We start from the raw sequence: 25,532 nt of genomic DNA, 5'->3' as shown, positions 1-25,532 counted from the left end.
CATTAAGAGATTATGATAGACAAACACTAATACAAGTCAACAAATGTTTGTTTTTTTCCCCGGAGGGCATGTCAGTCTCATTTTGCCTGCACTGAATATAAAATACCAAGATAACGATTAAAAAAAGTGGATCAATTGAGAGCACATTTGCATGAATATTTACACAAAGTGTCTTTACCACATATTAGCTAACTCTGCCACACACTTTTATTCTAACAAGCAAATGGATAAGCTGATGGATTGTTTGCTGTGGCGACCATTGAGCGATTTGATGTCAAACATACATCACTCATCATGCTAGTCCCACAATTCTCCTGAAAGCTTCTTGCACATCAACCATCTAAATTGAAATGTTATCCATGGGTCTTCAAACTGCTGGAAATATTACATTCAAACATTGATTAACTATCTTATACCTCAACAAATCACAATCACCATACCAACCATGCTGCACAAGCCAGAGGTGCAAAATAGCAGGCATATCTTTTAGGGGAAGTGGAAGTTGCATCAGACTCAGTGTGCAAGGTTTCATCGGATTACAGATCTGAAAAAATGCAGTAAAAAAATAATTGGACTCAGACTGTAAGACTTTTGGCTTTTGAGAAAACATAAGGGGCTGGAGCTCATGAAGCCAGCATGATGTGCTGATGGTCACTAATTTATTTTAAGCAACTTATAGTCCCTTATTTTCCCATTACAGCATTTAGTTCACTATGACTGTCTGCTCTCTGTTGTATATAGTAAAACATCTCATATACATTACATGTTAGAGATGACAGTAACTGTATGATCTACAAGGGGATAGAATACACTCAAAACAATAATCCTGTCCCCGGTTTAGAAAAGATCCCTTGTGATACTAAAATTCTACTTTTGAATAAAACTGAAAACAAAAAAAAATCTCACAAAGAAACAATCAGAAATGTTTATTTCTTAGTTTCAGACTGTCAAAAAACTTGCTGGAGCTGCGGAGACATGCTGTCACAATCATCGTTATGCAGCAAAATGTTTTGTATTTATGAGAGAGGCAGCATTTACTAACATGACATCTCAACCGCCTAGACAAACAAGCTGGTGTAACTTATCACTTACAAGAAAGGGGAGCATCATGTTGGCAAGTACCTGTCAGACTGCTGAAATCAATATAACAGAGCTCCAGTTTAAATGTCAGCCTTTTCCCAATGTCACATCATTGTGTTGGAGTATTTCTAAATGGGCAAAACACACATTTTGGAGTCTTGAGATCCATGTGGTTGAGGGATGATTTAAAAAAAAGAAATATTTTCACATTTTCTGTCTGAATCCTTTTCTTTCCATCTCTCTGTGCTAATAAACACATTCAGGTATGTGTTAAAAATCATTATGAATTTCTTGAAATAATTTTGGTGATACGTTTTTTTTTTAATTGCTCTACCAGCTCTACACATTAACACCCATTCACACACTGATGGCAGAGGTTGCTATGTAAAGTGAACACCGGGAGTAACTAATCCCAGTCAGTTGGGGCTGCAGTAGCTCAGTCCGTGTTGGTAGCCGGGTTGGTCGCCGGTTCAAGTCCCAGTGCGGACCATAATACGGAAGTTGGTCTGGTAGAGGGAGAGGTGTCAGGACACTTCCCGAGCACTGCCGAGGTGCCCTTGAGCAAGATACCGAAGCCCCAACTGCTGTGGTGCGCTCTCTGCATAGCAGCCCCACTCTGACATCTCTCCACAGATGTCCATACTAGGTTCTGTTTGTGCATGTGATTCGGACCTATGTGTGTGACAAGCATGTCTGTAAAATAACAGAGTGTAAAACCCGAATCCCTCCCTCAGGGATTAATAAAGTATATCAAAATCAAAAAATCAGTCATACACCTTCATACGCCCCCGCCAAAGGAGCGGGAGCAATTTGAGGTAAAGTGTCTTGCCAAAGGTCTTGCTGCAGGAGATGGGGATCGAACCCCCACAGCCGTGAAGGTCATTTCTTCTTTCTAGTCTTTTAAAAGTGTACCCAAAAGGAAATGAATTTGTAGGCTGTACCTGCTAACAGAAGCAGGACTGTTAACATGAAAAGTTTGACAGCCATTCATGCTATGTTTTGTCTGACCTCGGTTAAGATAATCCACAGTCTGTTTAACGTTCTCATCATTGAACATTTACAGAGGAAACACCCCCTCCTATCACTCCGTATTGTATTTTAGCGAGGATGTTCATACGTGTACTGACATCAGTAGTGTACTTCTAAACAGCGTTCTAAATAACTTCAGACATGGTGGAGGGATAGCTCAACCTTCCGTCAGTGCTCATACACTAAAGCTTTGGCAAATGAAGACCGAAGACGTGGTTTTTGCCGTTATCTGGTTCATTAGCTCTTCAGTTCGACAGCATCAGATCATTTTAAGAAAAACAAATAATTATAAAATCAATTTTGGAGATTGACTAAATGAATAATTATCATGTTAACGCCGTGTGATAATAATTAATGACTGAATGTTACAGTAGATTCAATTAAGTAATTATTGGACTCCATTAACCTGGTCAATAACCCAATGCAGTGTGAAGCAGAGTTTGAATTAAAACAAATGCTCAGCAGGAAAAAATGAGACCAACCGGGGGATTTAATGACACATTGTAATGAATGTCAAATGTTTAAAACCTATGTAAATTATTCACTGATACCAGTACCATTAGTCACCTCTAGACATACAGTATATCAACCATGACGTCACAGAGCTCAGAATCAGTAAAGGCAATGCACAAATGATTGCTCAGCAGCCACAGTGTTGCAGAAATTAGACTTTGCAATCAGAAGCCCTTTACATTCAAGAAGTGAACATTATATTGAAATGCCAATACAGCTTTTGCTGCATCTGTGGAACACTGTATTTTTGTCACATATTTCCCACAATTCATACCTTTTTCAATCGTACACTCGCTGTCTTGAATTGGATCCTGATAAATAATAGTCCTCGATGGGTCAGTCTCGTTCTTATGAGATTGACTCCAGGGTGAGTTTTTCACATTATTTATGTCAACTTATTAAATATGAATGTGCTGTTGTAATCTGCTGTTCTGGAGTAGTGCAGACCCAGACAGTCTCACTGATAAGCATGTGCTATATTGCTTCTGAGCTTAATCAAACCCTACCACTTGTTAATGCACTAGCAAGCAAACAAAACAGTCTTGTAGGAGCCCTTTCCCTTCACCTCCCCTACCTGCCTGGCCATTTATCACAGCATGCTCCCCAACTACTGCAGGCTGAAAGGAGCAGGTACTGCGACGTACGGGCGGCAATGAAGGCGGCTCATCAGCACCATTTGGGGCTGGGATTTAGTGTTTGGCTGCTGTGCGTGTGGAGCCCAACACAGAGTGATGGCGCAGCAGAGGTCTGTGGGGACAAGGGGACACTTCAAGGCAGGATAAGGCATGTTGTTTGTGTTTGTTTCCTCTCCAGTGCTTTTGGACTGTGGCTGCACCTGCTCTCGTTCTATGTTTAAAGCCCATATGACAACATGGCACAACATGAGCTGCAGAATGCCGCAGAGAGCAAACACATAATGAGATGCCTCACACAGCTGGCCAAGCAGTCCTCGCAAAATCATTCAGGGGATTGATTTTATGGGCTACAATGCGTTCTGGTATAAAACAGGACATCTCAAAGACAATGCATTACAGCATCCTGGGAAACAACATAACGATAACTGCCATGGCAACAGGAATTCAAATTTATTAATATTTCTATAAAAGCAATATATCAGCTGATTTAATATGTTTGCCAAACTTTATCAATCAAAGTATTTTGGGAGCAGTCAATATGCTTCACTTTCCAGTTGAACAATTCATAAATATCAAAACTCTGCTACAGTCTATGACTTCTTTTGGCGCGTCCCAAAAAAAAGTGTTGCTTTTTCCAAGACATGAGCAATTTGAGCAAGGTTTTTAAATGTCCCCTGAAGTGTTCTTTGTGGATCCCTCTAGGTTAAAGATCACTTTGCATAAGTCACAATGAATAAAGCTGCTGCACTCACAAAAGGAGACCTAGGAGCATCTTCAAAGGACAGGCCTCACTGAATATTCAAAGAGTGAACAAGCCGTGCAAGTCAAACATGCCCGTCTCCTCAGAGAGATCACACCCAGGCTGATTTGTGATAATGTAAAGATGGAGCTCCAAAATAAAGCTGGTGGGCGGTAATGCCAAAGTGGGTCTATCATCCTAAATGACAGCACAGGAAGGAAAATACTTTATAACCTAAGGGCGCCTGTAAATGGACGCACACAAAGTTATGGTAGTGCACTGTCAGCTGAAATGATACTTTACAGTGTGAGCAGGTAGTTCCATGTGAACAAGTTTAGATACACAAATCAAATTTTCAAGACATCAGAGATACTTTATATTAACAATTGATCAAATGAAACAAAGAACCTCACACAGCTATAGTTTCACAGTTTATTTATTTATGTCCTACATTTACTTTAGAGATTCCGCATGCTCTTTTGGAGGATAATCTCCTTATTTAAACCCTGTTTGGTTTACTCATCAATAAATCCTTTGAACACTATTTAATCAACTAACTCTGTGCCTCATTTAAAGACAAGCTGAGAAAAAACAGCGGACAGCGCAGTCACTTCTGAGTACTGCTGAGGTGCTCTTGATCAAGACATACACCCAACAGTACTTGCAAGGAGCCTCTCCTGTGTGCAGCCCCCTCACTCTGACATCTCTCTTAATGCACGTCCATAGGATCCTGTATTTATGTATATATTTCAGGCCTATATGTGTGAGTAGATTGTCACTCAATACCAATGTTTAAACCTGTATTTTCCTTTGGGAATATAATATAATAACATAAGTTAATCAAAAAATGTGTTTAAAAAATAAGGAGGGGTGTGTTCTTTAAGTGCACAATTGTGTCCACAACAGCTTCAAATCATTTGTGCTTTTTGTGATAACAATCATGTAAACCCTTTCTAGGTCCTAATACCACACCAGCCACAATCTACACATCTGTCAGACCAACGACAAACAAATAACTATAAATTACTGTATATTTAATCAACATACTTACAGTTTATATCCAGAGGTCCTCACATTGCTTCAAATGTCGCTCTGCTATCCTGATACTTCACTGTTTCAGTAATATTTCATAAAATGCTTAATTTATCTCCACTCCCAGGACATCAACATGGCAACTGCACTCACGCTGCATTCATGTGGTGTCGGACTCATCGGAAAAAACGAGTTTCAGAGATGTAAAATGCACATGGACACCTCCTCAAGTCGCAACAACAAGTCGGAAACTGGGAAAAGAATTAGGTGCCTGACTTCCCGACTTGACGTCAGAATCGTCATCACGTGGGGGGCAAAATATGTTTTGTTAATGTTAACATTCTTTTTTATTAATTCAAGTCTTGCACATCAACTTTTTTGCTCAAATATAACTTTTAATAGTAACATTTCACTGATCTTCTTTGTAGCATCAACGCTGTTTTTTCGCTGTTGTTACAACATTGCGACTTTCCGAACTGAAATCACGTGAACACACTGAAGTCGGAAGAACTCAGAAACTTTGACCACCTGAATGCAGCATAAGAGCTCTCAAATGGCACCTCATTTGGCCAATTACAAGCTTCCTTATACTGTTCCGAGCCTGTAATAGCCAGTTGAGCCTGAGTTGAAAGGAGGTGTCTGCCCCTATTCCGACGAGCCCAGCTCGCGACTGTGCTACAGACGGACATGTCATGTAGCCAATGAGATTCTGGACATTTTAATATGCTGCTTTAATCAATACATCATGGTTAAATGTAGACCTTTCTATTGGTTAAATGTAGACCTTTCTATCAGCCAAGGGAGCTCAGCTCCACTATTGTGACTGCAGCCTACATCCCCCCTGATGCCGATGCAAAAGCTGCTATGAAGGAACTTTACACCGCTATCAGTAAACAACAGACTGCTCACCCGGAGGCTGCATTTATAGTTGCAGGTGATTTTAATCACTCAAACTTAAAGACAGTGCTCCCTAAATTTCACCAGCATGTTTCCTGCAATACAAGAGGAAACAAAACTCTGGACCATGTTTACACAAACATCGCAGGAGCCTACACCACGACCCCCCTCCCCCACCTGGGACAGTCAGACCATCTTTCTTTGTTCCTCATCCCCAAGTACTCCCCACTCATCCAACGTGTGAAGCCATCAGTAACAACGATTAAAGTGTGGCCAGCGGGGACAGACTCTGTACTTCAGGACAAGTTCCATCACACAGACTGGAGTATGTTTGCTTCTCAGGCTACCTTGGGCTCTCACACAGACATTAACACCTACACTTCTTCTGTGCTGGATTATATCAATACCACCATCGACAGTGTTACAACATGGAAGCAGATCACCACGTACCCAAATCAGAAGCCATGGATGAACAAGGAGGTGCGTCTCCTGCTGAAGGCCCGCAACACCGCCTTCAGATCAGATGATGCAATGGCCTACAGCGTATCCAGGGCAAACCTGAGGAGGGGCATCATCAAGGCCAAGCACTGCTACAAGCTGAAGGTTGAGGAACACTTCTCCAACTCCGACCCCAGACGCATGTGGCAGGGCATCCAGGCCATCAGTGACTATAAACCCAGAAACTCCACCCCAATAACCACCGATGTCTCCTTCCTGAACGAGCTAAAGCTAGAGACAACAGGGAGATGCAGACCACGACCAGACCTCCTGCAGACAACCAGCCCCTCTCACTCACCTCCACAGACGTCCACGCTGCACTGAGCCGGATCAACGCTCGAAAGGCTGCTGGTCCAGACGGCACCCCCGGTCCAGACGGCTCCGCACATGCTTAGAGCATTTGCGGAGCAGCTCACTGGGGTTTTTACGGACATCTTCAACCTGTCCCTCGCCCAAGCAGCTGTGCCAGCATGCCTCAAAGCCACCTCCATTGTCCCAGTGCCGAAACACTCCAGCCCGACAGGCCTGAATGACTACCGCCCTGTAGCACTCACACCCATCATAATGAAGTGCTTTGAGCGACTGGTCCTAGCACACCTGAAAAACTGCCTCCCACCCACACTGGACCCATTCCAGTTTGCCTACCGCAGCAATAGGAGTACAGAGGATGCAGTCTCCACTGCGCTGCACTCTGTGCTCACACATCTGGACAATAACAACACATACGCACGAATGCTGTTTGTTGATTTTAGCTCAGCATTCAACTCTGTCATCCCCTCCAAGTTAAACACTAAACTCGGAGACCTGGGCTTCAACACCTCCCTCCGTCACTGGATAATGGACTTTCTGACCAACAGACCCCAGTATGTTAGGTCAGGACACACCTGCTCCACCACCATCACACTCAACACAGGCGTACCACAGGGCTGTGTGCTGAGCCCATTCCTCTACTCCCTCTTCACCCACGACTGCAAACCTGTACATGGATCCAACACCATCATCAAGTTTGCGGACGATACAGCGGTGATTGGCCTCATCAGCAACAACGATGACACGGCCTACAGGGAGGAGGTACAGCATCTGGCCGCCTGGTGTGCTGACAACAACCTGCTCCTCAACACCAGCAAGACGAAGGAGATCATCGTGGACTTCAGGAGAGAAAGAGGAAGCACGCACAACCGCATTCACATCAACGGGATGGCTGTTGAACGTGTCTCCAGCTTCAAGTTCCTGGGGACCCACATCACAGAGGACCTCTCCTGGTCCACTAACACCTCCAGTCTGGTTAAGAAGGTTCATCAACGCCTCTTTTTCCTGAGGACACTGAAGAGACACCACCTGTCTTCAGCTGTACTGATGAACTTCTACCGCTGTGTGATCGAGAGCATCCTGACCAGCAGTGTCTCAGTCTGGTACGGAAACTACTCTGTCGCAGACCGTAAGGCGCTACAGCGGGTGGTAAAAACCGCCCAGCGCATCACAAGGTGTCCACTTCCTGCCATTGAGGATGTCCAAAGAAAACGCTGTCTGCGGCGAGCTCATGGCATCCTTAAAGACTCCTCCCACCCTGCCCACAGACTGTTTACCCTCCTGCCCTCCGGCAGGCGCTTCAGAAGCCTCCGGACCAGAACCAGCAGACTGAGGAACAGCTTTTTCCCCAGAGCTGTTTCTCTACTGAACTCTACCCCCCGAACTCTGAACTCTGTCTCTCTCTCTCTCTCCGCCCCCTCCTGACCCCCCCCCCCCCTTTCCCCTGCATATCACCTCACACCCATCATCCCCCCACCACTCCTCCTGGTCACACACACACATCTCTCATCCATCTGTATTATTGTATTATAGTATGTTCATATTATGTCCATATTTTTTATATTATCTGTAAACTAGTATAGCATGCTCACTGCACCTTAATCTGTATATTATAATCCCAAGAATACACTTATTTTGTAGCATTACCCATTTATAGCATTTATTTATATTTATAGCATCCCACTAATCCAGCCATCCAGATATACCTAATAATTCACCTTTTTTAGTCTACATCTGTAAATTTTGTAATTACTGTACATAGCACAGACTCTTGCACTTTCTGCTTATTTGCACTTCTGGTGAGATGCCAAACCTCATTTCGTTACTCTATACTTGTATATGTGTAATGACAATAAAGTTGAATCTCATCTCATCTCATCTCATCTCACATCATTAAAGCAGAAAGAGGGTTTTTAAAGCCAAACAGGTTAAGGGCTGTGCCGAAGCCCCACATTATTTCAGCTGCAGTTTGCATGTTTTAATGATTTAAGGTCACATTCTAAAACGACATATTGTTAGCTTTAAAAAGAGTCATTATTTGCACTTCATTCATTACGATTTGAGAATAGCATAAACTTGTGTCACCATATGTCTGGATATTCATTCTAAAGGCCAATTTTCCAGGATGCTGATTTATCTAATCATAACGGTTTCCAGGTCTAAATCTGCTTACCATGACACAATTCCTTTACTGTGTTTCATGTTTTCTTGGTGATATTTCTTTGATTATAAACAAATATTAGGCATAAAGAGCAATTAAAAACAGACTTAGCGGTCACTAAAGAAGGAAAACATGTGCTGCAAGCCAACTTTCATAACCAAGCAACAATTAGCGCTGGTAAGAAACGGAGTATGTGGGCGCTGCCAGCACAGAAAAATCTGTCAATGTGCACGGACCATAAAGTTGAATCTTATCAAATTTCTTGCAATGACTTAGTCTCTTTCTGGTAATTTTGCTTTTTGGCAGCCTTATACTGTTGCGGTATATTAACAAACTAGACCAAATTTTACAAACAGAACAATATTTAAGCTATTACCATTACCTTTGTGCTGCCTTATGAATTTTGCAAAGTGAAACATCCAATGTAGATGTTATTTGAAATTTGTAAATACGGCATCATTGAGTCAGAACTGAAAAGATGAGCTTGCGCAGTGCATATTCTGCAAACAGTATTGGAGCATTGCAGGAAATGATTGTGAATGCTTTGACTGGAAGGCCTGATAGCTGCTACTGTCAGAGATGTCAGCCAGCAGTTGAAAATAAAAGCCATGTTTTTCATCCACTCTTTTTGTGTTATGTGATTAATTTCTACACAATATTGGCCATGGCCTGCTTCTCTTCCTTCTGCTGCAGCCAGAGAGCAGTGTCAGACAATGACACCGTCTCTAGGGGGATCTTTCCCTACCGCTACGAGCAATACATATTCATTGAGACAACCGAGAATAGTTATGACAAGCAAAAACAACAACAAAAAAAATCTTTTGTTTTTTGTTTGCCAACTAACAATTCAGCCATCTGTCAGCAAAAGAACAATGTCTGCAGTGTTGCTGTTACATCGGGGTGCTTTGGCATCATGATGTATAATCAGCAACGGCAGCCTCCTCATTTGATATTTATAATAAGAGCACACAGTGACAATTTTCATTTTTAATCAGCCAATTACAAAGCAGTTAGATGTACTGTAGGCATGCTGCAAAATGTACAAGTTTACAACAAAAGCGTGCAAGCTTGTTGTTTCCCAAGCTGTATAATTCTCTGGTTCCAAGAAATCTTCACCATGGTATTACATGTATGAGTAGGAGGTTTCTATGTGCAGTATAAAACAGTCTAACATGAACACTAGAGAGAAGTATGCAGCCATCAATGTGGTCACAGACGCCACATGAAAAGAATTACAAAGTCAACTGAAAAAACAAACTTTACTTGGTCCGATTAGAATCCACACTCAGTGATTTTGAGCCTCTTTGAATACTGCTTCTTTGCACAGACAAAAAAAAACAAAACAAACAAACAAACTGAAAAAGAAACCCCTCCGCAGTTAAACTACCGTCATCCCACGTTGTGCATCTGAGTGCAGTACTCTCATATCTGCTCAAGGCTCCAAAGATCCTCTGTTGCACTGCTTCCTTTACAAGACCGGACAGGATGCACATGCTCTGCGCTCTGAAGGCCTCGGGTGGGAGCGGAAAAGAACAGACACAACACACACTGAAAAGAAATCCACTCTTAGTGGAGACACACACGAGAGACTTCTGTCTTGAGTGCTCCTTAAAGGTCTCAGCCCATTAGAAAATAGAGGTCAGCAGCATTAGGTCCACAACTAAACACAGTAATTGTGTGGCACAGAGAGCGTGGCGGGGTCACTCTGACAGCCCATTAATGTGCTCGGCTTTGATAAAGACAGAAAGTGACAGCAGCTCAGCTATTCTTGCTGTCGCTGATCCACAGTGACAGACAGTAGAGAGAAACTGCACTGGACTGCACATTTGGGAAAAACCCATATTATGGAGGAGGCTTGGTTTAGGAAATATGACTCATGTTGTACCCAGGTTAAGTTGATCCATCCTCCTCTCTCTGTAGATAACAATGGACCTTTATTTCTGGCATGTTCGGACACTGGCCTGTCAGATAGAGAGTAGGAACACGAACGGAGCAGCCCACTCCACCTATGTGATAGGATCCTTAGCGGTAGAGTGCGTCATGCCGGATCTGCACTCAGGCTTTTATCCTTTATGTCTCTACACTGCTGACAGTATAAGAGCAAGTACAATCCCTTGTCTTATTAGAAGATATACAGCTGGAGCAAAAAACTTTTCCACTTAAGCTAAACTCTTTCTACTTAGACTGATGAACTATTTCAGACAGCAGCACCCTCACTATTTCTGAAGTGAAGTCTTACATGCAATTGACGACCACCTTTTTAAAAAAAAATATTCAACGATTGAAAATGCAAAAGATACATTTTGAAGACTCAGTTTCATATCTATTTCTTACATCTAAAAAGTGGGCTGCGTCACATTTCCTGGTGCAATATACATTACAAAATGCTAAGACATGCAGGTGATGGCGGTGCACCTGCTGCACGCTTCCTTGACGCAACAGAAACTGAAGAAGCAGAGTTTGGGGGTTTTCTGGCACAACTTCAATAACTCCCAAGGTGCAGCTTGATTTCCCCCATCCCCCACATAAAAGTGACCAGTGTGCTGTGAGTGTGGGTCCCTACTTCACAGCTATCAATGTTACTGAGCTCAACCACTGTAGCTAGCATTGTAAACTCACACATGGTGAAGACAGATGGTGTTAGGATCGGCCACACAGCTGCACAGAAAACTGCACATTGTGGACTTTTCTGAACACAATGGAAATCATCTCACAGGAAGACCAACTTGTACTTTATGTTGGCTGTATCAAAAGTGACTGTTTTATGCTCCACCAGCAAAACAGTATTTGAAGAGAAGAAATTATAGAAATTGAGACCTTCTTCATTAAGAAAAATACGTCAAATTAATGACTGCCTGTTTATACTTTTAGATTAAAAAAACCATTGAAAGTAAGCATGCATTGTATTATAAACGTCATTTTCATTTGATGGACAAAACTCAATCTAGATCTTTTGATTTGAATATTTTGTTAATGTATTAAATAAATTATGACATGCACAAGGGAAACATGAAGTTGCATTTTATCTATAAATCTGATAAACAATCATGTGTGCTCATAAGATACAACTTTATGCATTTGACAACCTCTCCATTACTGCCACTTTTATTGTTAATATCCCACGCCAACTGTAACTTTCTTCATTAAAGCTCTTAAACAAAATAAAAAAAAACACAACAAGACACTTGTACAACTGGGAAATCCAGATGGTATGACAATAACTGCTGTTCCCTTAAGAAGAGGGATGAGATTGCAACATGCTCTCTGATGCAGTTCAAGCACATCAGGCTCTGGCTTGCATCATTCTTTCAACAGGTAAATCTGAGAGCACGGGGACGTATGAGACAACATGAATCCTCAGTGGCCCTGCACTCATGAGAAAGCCAGGTACAGAAAGACCATGATGCTGTTCTGCTGCAGATGGTATTTTATTAACAAACACAAAATGTGGATAAAAGGTAAGATCAAAATAATAAGATCGAACCCCGCCTCCCGTAATCTTCATCTTTGTTAAATCCTTGCAGCTACATTGTCCACAATTCAATGAAGCCATAGACCTGAGTTAGAATATCGGTTGCATAAGGGGAACAAACATACTGTACAACTTCATTGTTTTTCATTTGAACCACGCCTTATTCATTAAGTTAAAAGCTCCACAGTTTGAAATAATAAAAATCCCACTTACTGAGCTAAACTCTGAACAGTGCAGAGGTATAAAGCTTTAACGGCGAGCCAGCAGTGAAATGTTATGGCTTCAACTTAAATCTGCAGTCTGCTGTTCTGCTAAGCAAGCTGGGTGCTTTGGTCGGAGCTGTCATGTTTTCGACAATTGTTATTTTCCCCTTGCACAGCAGGTGACAGAGCATTTCTTGTGGGATGAAATCCCCGGGGGCAGCGACAGGTTTGTGTTTATGTAGCAGCACCAGGCAGCCTGAGGACATGACGTATGACTGCAGGCCAGCAGAGAGGATGTAGGTGCTTACACACTGTAAACCATAAAGAAAAGTAAACAGTGTGCACCTTTTGCTTCCCTCTTTCTTTCAGACTCCGTTGACCCTCGCCGACTACATACACTTCAAATGCAACAATGGCAAGGGCTGTGTGAACTGTAAAGTTTAAGGGGCTTAAGAGGAGATTTTGAAAGCATGTCACTCACACATGTCTTGTGGGAAATGTGGGCTTGTTACACTCAGACTCCTCCACGACCTTTTCATACGTGATTAGAAACTCCAATCAACTGAGAGTGTCACAGCCTGGAAACACACTATATCCCATTTCATGCTGCAGTCGTGTTGTTGGCTTCTTGTCACTGCAGTTTCTCTTCACTGTGAGGTATCTGAGCCATATTATGTCAAAACTGTAAGGCTTAGGAGAAAAGAGCTCTGTGCGGTTCTGCACGGATGCTGTGACAGTAACATGTGATATTATTTCAGAGAGCTGAAGTCCCCAGACACATGAAGAGGGGAAACATGGCAGCATACGGGATTGTGAAAGGAGATTACTCATGGAGATTGTGAAATGTGTCGTCTGCTAATCAGATTAAGAGCTGAATAATCCCTGGTGCAAAAAAAAAAAACATACTACTTTATATGAGTCATATACAGTATCATCAACAAACACGACTGGAGTTAACATGTCCCCCATCATGGTTTGATGAAAGTGTGGTGTGAATTTAATTTTCACTTCAATGAACTGTGAAACTTCATTTTCAGTGCCTTCAAAGCAAAAGGGGAAGACCATCTTGTCATCGGCAATCATCTTTTCGGTTTATTCTAGTGGTTCCTGTCATTTAAATACTGTTGCTGGCCACGGACAACCACACACATTTTTATTTTGCTCGATTTTTACTGTTTTATTTCCTCTTCCCCCTGTTTTTTTGAACATTGAATTTTAAATATCAGAAAACGCAACAGGCTAAATACTACATTTTTGGGGGTTTTCTTCATGAACTTGTTATATATTCAACCCCATTTTAAAGGAAGAACGTGTCACTTTTTGATCCAGTTAGATGTCACGCTTTAGCACCAGCATAAAACCAAAACAAACTGCTGTTCGGCGACACCTCCGCCACGCTGAAGCCTCTGCTCCCCACCAGCGACACACCTCCAACCCCCTCCACTCGCGTTCGCATGAAGCAGTTAAGTGCAAGCGGCGGAGCTTACCGAAGTTCCTAAAGGATAAATAAAGTTACGTGATTAGCTTGTAACTTCACATTGTGGAATAAATTGACATGGAATGGCCACGATCTAAAAAATGCTTACGTGACATCCAAATAAGCAGTGAACAGGCTATTTTATTTGTCTTTTCTCTAGTCCTTGACTAATGCAGCTTTTATATGCAAGTGGAGAAGTCGGCTGTCCCGTCCATGTAAACCTGATGTAAACACAGCTCCGACAACATCACAGCCGGCATGACTCAGCCTTCTGACTGATTGTCGACAGTCATGACTCAGAGACACATTTATAGAGGATATACTTCATTTCTGCTATATTTATACGTAAAATGTCACACATTCTTCCTTTTCAGTTACCGACAGCACCAATAAGAGGATTTGCTCTTCTTCTGTGTCACTGCCCAGCACTTCTACCAGCTATTGCTTGTGTTTTCCATGTTTTCCTTTCCCCCCTCTGCTACCATGTCTGTCTCTGTGTGTCTGTGAGTTGGGCATTGTGTCTTCTGTCTTTCTTAAGGCTTCTGGATCCCTTCACAATTGCAGTCATAGACTCATCATCTCAGAGTAACTGTTGTTATATCAAGAGGCACAGTAGTAGAGAATAAAAGAATAAGTTTCAGGCCCTTTACATTTTCTTCCAGCCTCCATGAATGAGGCAAAGGATCACTAAACCTGCTTGACTGCTCTTTTTCTCACCTGTTTCTCTGTCATCCAATCAGCCAACCCACAAGTATCCAAGCTAGCTCCGTCAGCCACACTCCCATCCAGCCTTCAGTCCTGCCTCACCAGCCATCAGCTTCCCTCGACTAATAATGCATTTGCCTGCCAGCCACCCCACTTGAAACTCAGCCAATAACAATTTTTTTTCCCATCCATTTCACCTCCCCCCCAATCTAACTCTTCTAAAAATTGGTCCCTCTTGTTGATTGCAAAATGTAGTTGAATGTAGCTCATGAATAAACTGGGATAATGCTATTTTAAACTTGTTAACATGAAATTGTAAACTGCATCCAAATGCAGGTGGGTGTCAGGTACTGTTGCACGGTATACCAATACTACAAAATTAGCCCTGCACTTAGCTGTTCATAACAATACAATACCACCAATTTACATGTAGAGCCATGGCTGCAAATGTTTCAGATGCTAGTATTGCTGACCGTCCATGTCTTACATTGCCGACACTTACATTGCCGACAGTCAGGGTAACCCCTGTCAGAAAGAACTCAATAAAATCGTGGTCACAAGAGGAACTCGCCAAATCATGTTCACAGACATACCTCCCTACAATGCATTGCACCCAATTACTGGGCTCAACGGCCAGCCAACAATCAACATACAAATAAAAGTAACTATTCTGTAATACCTTTTGTGGTAAAAGTAAGGAAAATATTTGTATTGATGTTATATTCTACAACGTGCTAACACAGTGCTAGCTTATTCCACATAGCTTGGACAACATAGTTCGGACCAGAAAGTTATTGATTAAGTCATTTGACGGGGCATATTTGTATATTGCCAAATGTACTGTCTAGTTAGTGGGCTGTATGCAGTATTGTTTTAGTATGTAGGAGGGGAAATATGAGTAAGTGGTTTCCATTATATTTAAAAAAAAGAAATGTTTTACAGTCCATTAATATAAGGCCAATTGATACATTTTTCTGTGTAATTGATTATGCTTATTTTAAAAAGCAGTGGGGGATATGATGCATAATTTAATGGTGCTCTGGAGAAAATGAAGGCTATATGGAGTTGAAAAACACTATCAACAAGTAATTAATTATTTACTATACGTAGAGCATTAGTTGACTTTCTTCTTCTTTTCAAGCACTGTGCAATCCTCTTCACATTCTTATTGTGACTGGGACCAAACCTGATAGAGTGTAATGCTTTTGTTTGCGTTTTTAAATGGTGAATTGAGTTTATTTTCATATGGCACTTTCATATTTAGAGGAAAATTCTCGTGACTTAGTCCATTTTATTTTTAATCCAGAAGTAACTTTGTTTTAGCCATCGAGCAGTTGATTAACAATTTTTCTGTAATAAAATTAACAGATGAGGCCCTCCTCGTGAAGAGGGCAGTCAGAATAGTATTTAAAACATACTGTAGATACAGTAGAGCACACTGATGCAGTAACCTACCAAATGGCACACACTAGCACATTCACTACACACACACCCCTTCACACTATGCAATGTGGATTTCTAGGTTATGCTGCACGTGTGCTCTACAAGCTGCACACTTACACCCTCCCATACTTCCATATTCCCTTGAAATTCTTTTTTCTAACACCATCTATACCCATTTCCCACACTCTCTTTGAAGTCCAAACGCGTATTTCTGCATGGACGAGCCCATGCTGCATACAGTGGGCAGGACAGCTGTCTGCCATGCATAATGTGTCCTCTGAGAGCCCCCTTTGGCAGGTGGAAGCCCACCAGAGCCTTGGGCATACACCGAGGGTCCCACCACTACGGGAAGATGTGCAAACATATGGTGCTGAATAGAGATGTGCAGAGGTTTTCCTCGAATGTGCCACCCACGTGCAGAATTTCATTAAAATGCAATGAGGTCCTTGTGAGTGAGGGAAGGTGGCTTAGGTGGTCTGACAGTAATTATTGTCTTGTTATTGGCTGTCAGATTACTGATGCCAGACTGAGATATATCTGCTCTGTCAAAGAACTGTCATGAGTAAGACAGCAGATAAATGAATATATGAGAGCTTGTCTCCTCGTCGATGCATGTAATATGGCTCTCCAAACACTGAATATGTATTATCATGTTTTTTTCATGTTGTATTTGCACACACATAGTTAGGTATTCAGGGTTTTGGGGCAAGGTTGTGATGCTTTGTGTTCTTAAAGCAACATGATGCAATGTATAATCAGACCATGTTTCCTCTATTCATAGGAAAGATATTGGCACATGAATGGAACCTAGGAATGGATGTCTTCATTGTCTCAAAATCAAAGGGGTGTCACCTACACAAACAAACTCAACAACACAGATTTTCACATTTATTTTCATAATTTGAACATTTTTCAATCTTCTCTGCAGTTTAAATAGCACTTCCATCAAGAAAAAATAAATTTCATGAATATAAATTGTTTTCCATCATCATCCCCTTTCCTCCTTTCATAGGCAGCCTTCTGTTTTTTTTTTTTATTTCCTCACATTCTGGGCCTGTTCTTTCAAATCGTGGTAATGTATCTGGCCTTTTCATTATGACTTACTGTTCCTTTGAATTTATGTTGAAACGTGCACCACTGCATAACTTCTGACAGGCCAAACAGATTTACACTAAAATAACGTTACTGAGATTGATAACTTGGCTCTTGAATTTTTGCTCCTTCAACAGCATGAAAAAACATCTCTGGCATCACAGTCTGTGACTGCTGTATTTGTATCATCAGAGCAGGAATTCAAATTACCAACATTATACATCACCTTTAAGAACGTTCATGATTTAACTCACCCATCACTGTACGAACAGTACAAAGTCTTCTCTTGGTAGTCATTTATTTCTTTACAAAATCTGCATTAGTTAAAAATATGAAATTGGTCTGCCTCTGAGGTGTTACATTTATTTTTCCAAATAAAATATATCAAGAATCTTGCCAGTAGGATATATATATAAAAACATCCCTTTTCCTATGGTTTTCTGGCTCTAATCTAGTTTGGTGTTTTTTCAACGAGGTGCTTGATTTGCATTGAGATTAAGAATCTCATTTACAAGAGTGTCCTGGCCAAGAAGTGCAGCTGCTCAATAAACAAGTTACAGACATTAAACGCAGAACAATGACAGACGCAGATCAAGAGAGTGGAATGATATTGCAAGTAGGGCTGGAAATCTTTGGGTGTCTCGCGATTCAATTCAATTTCGATTCTTGGGGTCACCATTCGATTCAAAATCTATTTTCGATCCAAAACGATTCTGGATCATGGATCCATGGATTCAAAGTCTACTTTTGAATTAGTACATACTTCAGGATCTACTCCAGTCATCTGGGAGACTGGCTGAATTTCTTGCTGCTCCATTTGGCATTCTACTGAGCTTGCCTTAGTACTTAGCAGGGAGTGACTGATTATCCAAAACAAATGATTTTTGGAAGTTATGAATCTATTTTAAATCTCAGATAAGAATCTCGTTTTTTCATAAAACTATTTTTTTCCCACCTATAATTGCAAGACATAGTTTTTTTTTAAAGATTTTTTAATATAGAGATAGGACAGTGGATAGAGTCAGAAATTATGGAGAGAGAGAGTGGGGAACGACATGCCGGAAAGGAGCCACAGGTCAGATTCGAACCTGGGCCGCCCGCTTGGAGGACTATAGCCTCCGTACATGGGGTGCGCGCACAAACCACTGCGCCACCAGCGCCCCGCAAGACATTGTTTTATTGCTCCTTTAAAAACTACAATATGTTAGTAGGTTTGCTTTATTCTTAAAGTAGACTTAGTAGTCTCGTTGTAGATAGTCGTGTCTAGAACAGGGCAAGACATTTAATGCTTTGAAAAAAAGGCAATTTGGGGCAGTGACAACAAGAATCCACTCTCTGAAAATCCTACCACCAAACTGTTTGTCACAAAAAAACAAACAACAACCTTAGATTTCCAAATACTGTGCCTCACCAACACTCGCTGCTACCAGAGAGCAGAGTCAGGACCTCAACATATGAGATATACAAAGAATAGTAACAGCAGACAAAAAGGAAGGTCTGTGCCTGCAGATCTCATTGCTTTTATTGTTGCCAATTTGAGTCCTCTGATGCTGTGACCAGCAGCTTGGACGGCGATTATTTCTGTTTATGTGTGTGTGTGTGTGTGTCTGTAAATGTATGTGTGTGCGTATGTCCGTGTGTTTGAGTGCAATGTGTGTCTGTGTTTAGTGCCAACAGTCTGGCCAGGGTATGTGGGAAAGCCTGTTTAATCTTTATTTGGTGTCTGTTGTGTCCTATTTCATTCTGTCTGGTGACTGAATGGATAGATATAACTGGTGCTGGTCATTGTGCCGCGTGCTCATATAGTTTTGTTCTAGTATGTACTGACAGGGTAAGTTGTATTTCAGTGGCTGTTCAAGGTTGCTCTTAGCAGAAGGTTTATCATTAAAGTGCTGGGGCTACAACAGGAAGGCAAATAAGCCTAAACAAAGCAAACCATTACATGTCAGAGCAGCCATTATAAAGTGAAGATGGATCAACTCCCTGTGTGTGCTGCATCTGCTTAATGAAAGACGGACCACTGTAAGAACCAAGTGACTGGTTACTTTCTTAAGCTGAAAGATATGGTGAAGCCTATTACACGTGGGAGATGTAACTCACTAAAATGGACTCCTAACTGACAGCTTGTATTGGCTGTGTATATTAGTGAGGAGACAAGTGTCTTGAGGGGGCTTTTCATGTGCCTGATGATGCCTGACATGTTGGAATTATTTCCCCATTGGTCTTAAAAACCGAACCTTAATTGGATTACTTCAGGACAAATTGGCAGCTGTGAAAAAAAAAAAGCCAGCTAAGCAACTGCTTCACAGCTTAGAGAACAATCAGATCCAGATGTGCGAGCAGAACTATTTGCAAATAAATCTAAAAATTTCAGACTGCCAAGCTTGCCAAGCCTTCAGCAGGGAGAACGCCCAAAAGGATACAAGCTCAAAACAATTACAATCAATTTTGGGCAAGCAGCATTCTAACCACGGCAGACCTGCTGGGCATGAATCAGTGATATCTGTAAGTGAATGTAATCCAAGCAGCTGTTGCATTCAGCACTTCCATCAAGACAAATGAAGAATGAAGACAAAATGACACATCTGCGGTAATTATATAGAACAATTGACAAACTTTGGAGAAAAACTAAGTTTAATACCATAGATTTCACTTCCTGCCAGCCACATTTCACATCTAATTAAGGCCAAGTGTCAATGGAGTTGTGGAAAATGGTAAAAGTTAAAATGACTTCTTGAATATAAATCATCTTTCTGGTAGTCAGGCCTTTAACAAAAATGTATTTATTAAAAATAACAACTTTTTTAAGTGCCCATTCTGTGTTGTAATCTTTATGCACGTGCAATTTTTCTTCACCTAATCTGATGAAGAGAGTCCAACTTCACTGTTACAATAACTGAAGATCAGATTAAGACGTGTGAATCCATCAAGCTTGTGTCAATTGTTTGCTTATCTCTTGGTGTATGCCAAATTGATATAATTGTCTTTATAAAAAAAAGTCTCACTCTAAACACTCTAACCTTTATCGCACTGTGACTTTGGACCAAACCTCACAAGCCTTCCAGTCTTCATGCGATGCCAAACCAAGTCAATATTAACTACCTTTTTGTGTTCTCCTCAGATATGACATTGCAGATTTTCTAAATTAACTCGTAAACTAAATGAAGCAGAAAGCCAATTAGCACCTGTTTTTAATCAATGTGTACCTTTGAAAATAGAAATAAAAAAGACTGGAAGCAGGCTCAGCTGTAAATGGACTTGAGATTGTATGGCCCTTTTTCCAGTCTTCTGACTACTCAAAGGGCTTTTACAGGTCAGATCACACCTACCCAATCAAACCCATTCACACACTGATGGCAGAGGCTGCTACGTGAAGTCTACCAGTATTAACTAATCCCATTCATACTGTACACCTTCACACGCCAACCAACAAAGCAGCAGGACTATGGGTTTCTTTTGCCAACAGGACACATCAGACATGCAGCTGCAGAAGCTGGGGATCAAACACCTGACCTTCAGTTGAGAGACAACAGACTCTACCACTGAGCCACAGCCGCTGTGGGCTCATGACTGTAACTCTTTTGAGTCCTAACCATGACTGAGGTGTTGAAAAGTTTTTTTTACTCTGTAAGCAGCTTAATTTTCTATGAAAATGTATTGAGAATAAGAAAGTTGAGCTTTACCTCCAGAATGCTGTGGAGGGCCGCACAGCAGAACCACTCCTTGACCTTCGCGGACTGATACAGAGCTTCTTCTGTGAGTCTTAAAGTCTTCCAAGTCTGAAATTAAAAAGGAGAGCATTATTAAAAGTCAGTGGCTGATACTTTTTAATCCTAAAATACATGGAAGTGCTTTCATGAACAGATGACTGATTTCTGAACAACACTGTTTCCTCGGCCTCTTCCTTGTTTTGAAGAGGTCAAACCATGCAGAGTTTAAGGTGGCATGCAGCAGACTCCAGGTTGGAAAGTACTCTCAACAGGTCAGCAGTTCATTATAGAGCTCACACAGAGAAACACACCACACACTCCCACAGTACCATACAGGTCATGGCCTTTATTTCTTTGGACTTTGGGAAGAATCCAAGGCTCAACAAGAAACAAATACAGTTTTTTGTAAACTCCGAGTGCTAAGGTTGAACCCACACTGTGTGACTACAGTACAAACCGCTGAACTGCTGCACCACCCTCATAAACAAATTATATTCAAACACAACAACACAATTCCCATCTGTGTGCCTACACTAGAGTCGGACACGTTTTCAGGAGTGACAAACAGCCGCTGGCTTTCTTCAGGACAAATCATCCCTCCCTGAGTGTCTTGTAGATATCCAACACTCACTTTGAAGGTGTCATAACTAACAGAAAGAAAGTCCATTTGTGGATTAGCAATGAGGGACAAATACTGTCCAGTGTTAACTACTTTCAAAACTTTTGAATATTAGGGTAAGATTCACCAGGAAAATATACATCTTTAATAAGTTCAAACTTCTCAAACGCTGTAGGCTGTATCTCAGGGATACAAACTAAATATGCTAATAAGGAAAATGTTCAATCTAGATCTGTAAGCCATCCACACCAGGGCTTCAACTTCTGTTTGTTTGTGGCTGAAAACAGAACTTTTTTTTTTTAACATTTAATTTCCTGGGCTGTTTCCTCACATTTAGTTTTTATTTTACTGAGATAAATTAACCAATTGCTTTCCCTCTATTATAAATTTCTATGATCTGCGTTATAGAAAAACTGAGTCAGAATAAACCTTATTTGAGGATTTTTCAAATCTCTTCTGATGACCTTTAACAGACTTTAGTAAAAGCAAGTCCAGGAGCTTTATTCATACAGTAAAAATGTAAAAAAAAAAAAAAAAAAAAAAAGAGTTTATCCAGGGTGCTCTAGAGAAAAGTCAGATGGTTTAGAAAGTGCCTGTATACAGGCATACACATAGGGGACAATGTTTCATGTTGTGCAGTAAAGCACAAATAGTTCCACAACAGACACACTTAAGATAACAAAACCAACAACAGAAAAAGAACGCTATAGAAGGACATAAAAAAGCTTATAGTGGAAGAAAAATCATAGGTCAACATCACACAAAACTGCAGAGACAAAAGGTTGGTAATTTAATGTAATTTAAATGAACTGTGGTCGCAGAGGATTAACTGTGGGACAGAGGACCTTTTCAGAGCATAGAGGAGGTAACCAGAGCAGCCTGGAATAAATGATTCTGCCCTGCAGCTCTCAAAATTTTTTGTATTTTTCAGGTGCACAAGCAGCTCCTGTTTTTTTACAACACTATGTTATTCACTTAGTACCTCCTCCCTTGTTTTTGTATTATTTGTGCTAATGCTCGGCTAACCCAAAAATAACTTGAACTGATTTTGGGTTTACTGTTTCCATCATTGTTTTGCCCATTAATAGTCATACGCAGTGAGGCACGTTGACTGTCATGTTTCATGTAGCAGAGAACATACAGTTTTACCTGCCACATCATTGCATTGTGGAAGAGACACAGTTGAGAGAGTGAGAAAATGAAAAGAATAAAGACTATTAGTCCTTCCTGCTCTGGTGATCGTATATTCCAAATAATGAATGAAAGTCCTGCATGAGCTAAATGCATTATGAAAAAAAAAAAGACTTGAAATCAATAGTGACACACACCCACTAATATGAGCCAAACAGCAATCTGCAGCCCTGCTGCTAAGCAGAGAGGGCTGCTGCTGCTGCGGGTCACACATGAGGGATTTTAATAGCTCCGGTGGTAATCAGGTTACCCTTCATTCATCACACCCACCACAACTGAACATTTCAAAGCTGCTATGGAGTAAAAAAGAAAAAGAAACAAAGAACTCAACTCATTTTCATTCAACAATTGATGGAAACAATAGCAGGCCATGTACACTTCCTATGACTGACTGCACTAATGAAGTAAATCCTGGTAGAGCTCAGTAAATGTGATTCAAACATTACAGGAAGGCTTCTTGTCTGCACTGATAACCCAAGTGGGAGGGGGAAATCAATTCTTCGTGCTTGTCTTGTTCCATTTACTAAACAACATTTGAAAATAGATTTCTTTGCATTTCATTATTCTCTTGGATACATTTTTGTAATTTTTTAAAATTTTTATGAATCTATCTTTGTACACTTAGGTTGCATGCTTTGAAAACAAAGTGCATTAGTTGTTGCTCTAAAGGAAGAATGTGCGACTTTTCGATCTGGTAGCTGTCACCCTCGAGCACCAGTATGAAACCAAAACAAACTGCTGTGTGCAAGGGGAGGAGCCGGCCAGACCTTCCATGTTAACACGGCTCTGAGAACAACACAGCCAGCGGCACTCTTACTCATTGCGGACAGTGATGACTCACATTTATATGTAAATAGGAGAAACTTGATCTCTGCTATATTTATGTGTAAAATGTTGCACATGCTTCCTTTAAGAAAATAGGACTTCACTATGTCCATGAAGACAGGAGAAATGCAGTCTCAAATGCATCCATACATATTATCCAAATGTAATAATTAACCTTAATTAACTTTTCTTAATTATAAGCAGCCTATTCTCGAGTCTCTGCGAGCAGCCGTGCAGACACCATGTGCCCTCTCTGCAGGCCTGCTCATTGCAAAACTGCAACCGATCCACTTTTAAATGAGATTACTGATTAGTTCAGCTCCAAGTGATTTGAATGTAAAATTATTGGGCTCACTGATTTATGAAGAGGACTATAAGGTCGGTTAATATATGTCATATTGGCTGCAGGACAAGTCAATTAAGCAGCCTTCAATTATTTCTTTAAACATAAATCTTCTCTTGGCCCACAAGAATAGTTTAACTAATAGCTATTTAAGACTCTTCAGCCCTATTAAGAGAGCAGTACCTGGTATTTTTGTAAAGATTTATGCCTGATATGGCACTGTAGGGTCAATTTGAGTCCCTACCTCTGGGATTTAAAACTAGATGAAAAATAAAACTCTTGTTTGAATAGGGCCGGGTGATTGATTCTTCTTTTCTAAAGTCCAGTTGTTGTGATTCATAATCACAGATATTTGACCAGGTCGTCTGTGTGTTGTGTGTTTGTGTTGGGGGGTAATTATCTGGCCAACAGGTTTTGTAAATCATCAGATCACTGTTAGGCACAAAAACTGCTTCAACACAAACTTCTGTAAAAATGATTCTCCCATGATAGATTCAAAAAATTTTAAATCGTATTTGTTCTGATTGTATTCAAAAGTATATATTGGATGTTTGCAACTCAGCTCAGTTAGGCAGGGGACACTATGGATTACTTAGGGCGCGGTGACAACTCTACCAACTGAGCCACAGACGCCCCATATCTACCCAATAGCACTTTTTGATCCACAATTGTTAGGGATCAATTGCTGATGTCTTTATAAATAAAGCTTCTCTTCCTCCAGTTCATTTATACCATTGCTACGTGCAAACCCTCATCCTCCCCATCACCAGCAAGTCTTTACAGCTTCATCAGCTTCATCACCTTAGATGACATCATCAGCCATCTTCCCGTCAACCCAAAGTCTTAAATCAGCTTCTTCACCACGTCAGCCTCAAACCACAACATCGGCCAACACCCCCACCACCAGTGACTGGTCTTCATGGAGGGATAGATTTTGCTGCCGCTCAGGGCAAACATCTTAGATCACTATAGTGGAGTTCAAGCTCCAAAGACTCTCTGACAATAATTCAATATTAAATCTATGTTCATTAAATATTTATCATTAAATCAGTTTCTTGTCTCTCATGCTGAACCCACAATGGATTATCACCTGAATCTAGGCTGAATGTAGCTGGATTGTTAGTTCCACCTCTTTGTTCGGCTGTCCAGACCACAACTGCACTGTGAGCTTGATCATTCTTTTTATCAGGAGGCAGCATGGACAAAGCTCTTCAATACACTCTACAGATACAACTTGAGGCTAGCTGGTAAATACTAAAGCACTTTGCAACTTAAGATATGGTTGTTTTTCCAGAGCTGGTATAAAAAATAAAGGATCAAACAGAATATTGGACTCTCATTCAGCAGGCGGCCACAAACCCTGAATGAAGTGTTGCTTAGTGCTGGATGTATAAATAAACACCTGTTTGTTTACTGTTTGCAACTTCGATTGAAAAGGGGATGATGTCAGTCGTGTGTTCACACCTTTCGCTCCCTTTGCTCCATAGCAACTTACTCACTGTTTAATGGTATATAAATAAGCAACCTATAGGGTCAAGCTGTTTTCCCTAATTTAAATC

The 25,532-nt window shown here is 41.0% G+C and overlaps 1 protein-coding gene across 3 annotated transcripts in view; it reads right to left on the bottom strand.

Moving 5' to 3' along the window:
• LOC109983188 (contactin-4) overlaps positions 1–25,532 on the bottom strand; it is a 163,479-nt gene that overhangs the window by 68,871 nt on the left and 69,076 nt on the right. For all 3 annotated transcript variants that reach the window (XM_065955320.1, XM_065955322.1, XM_065955321.1), the window contains exon 5: positions 20,969–21,064. In XM_065955320.1, coding sequence (XP_065811392.1) covers positions 20,969–21,064 — 96 coding nt within the window. The remainder of the gene's footprint in view (positions 1–20,968; positions 21,065–25,532) is intronic.

This window comes from Labrus bergylta, chromosome 5, assembly GCF_963930695.1.
Source record: "Labrus bergylta chromosome 5, fLabBer1.1, whole genome shotgun sequence".
Lineage (NCBI taxonomy): Eukaryota > Metazoa > Chordata > Actinopteri > Labriformes > Labridae > Labrus > Labrus bergylta.
This window is presented reverse-complemented; position numbering and strand designations above follow the sequence as displayed.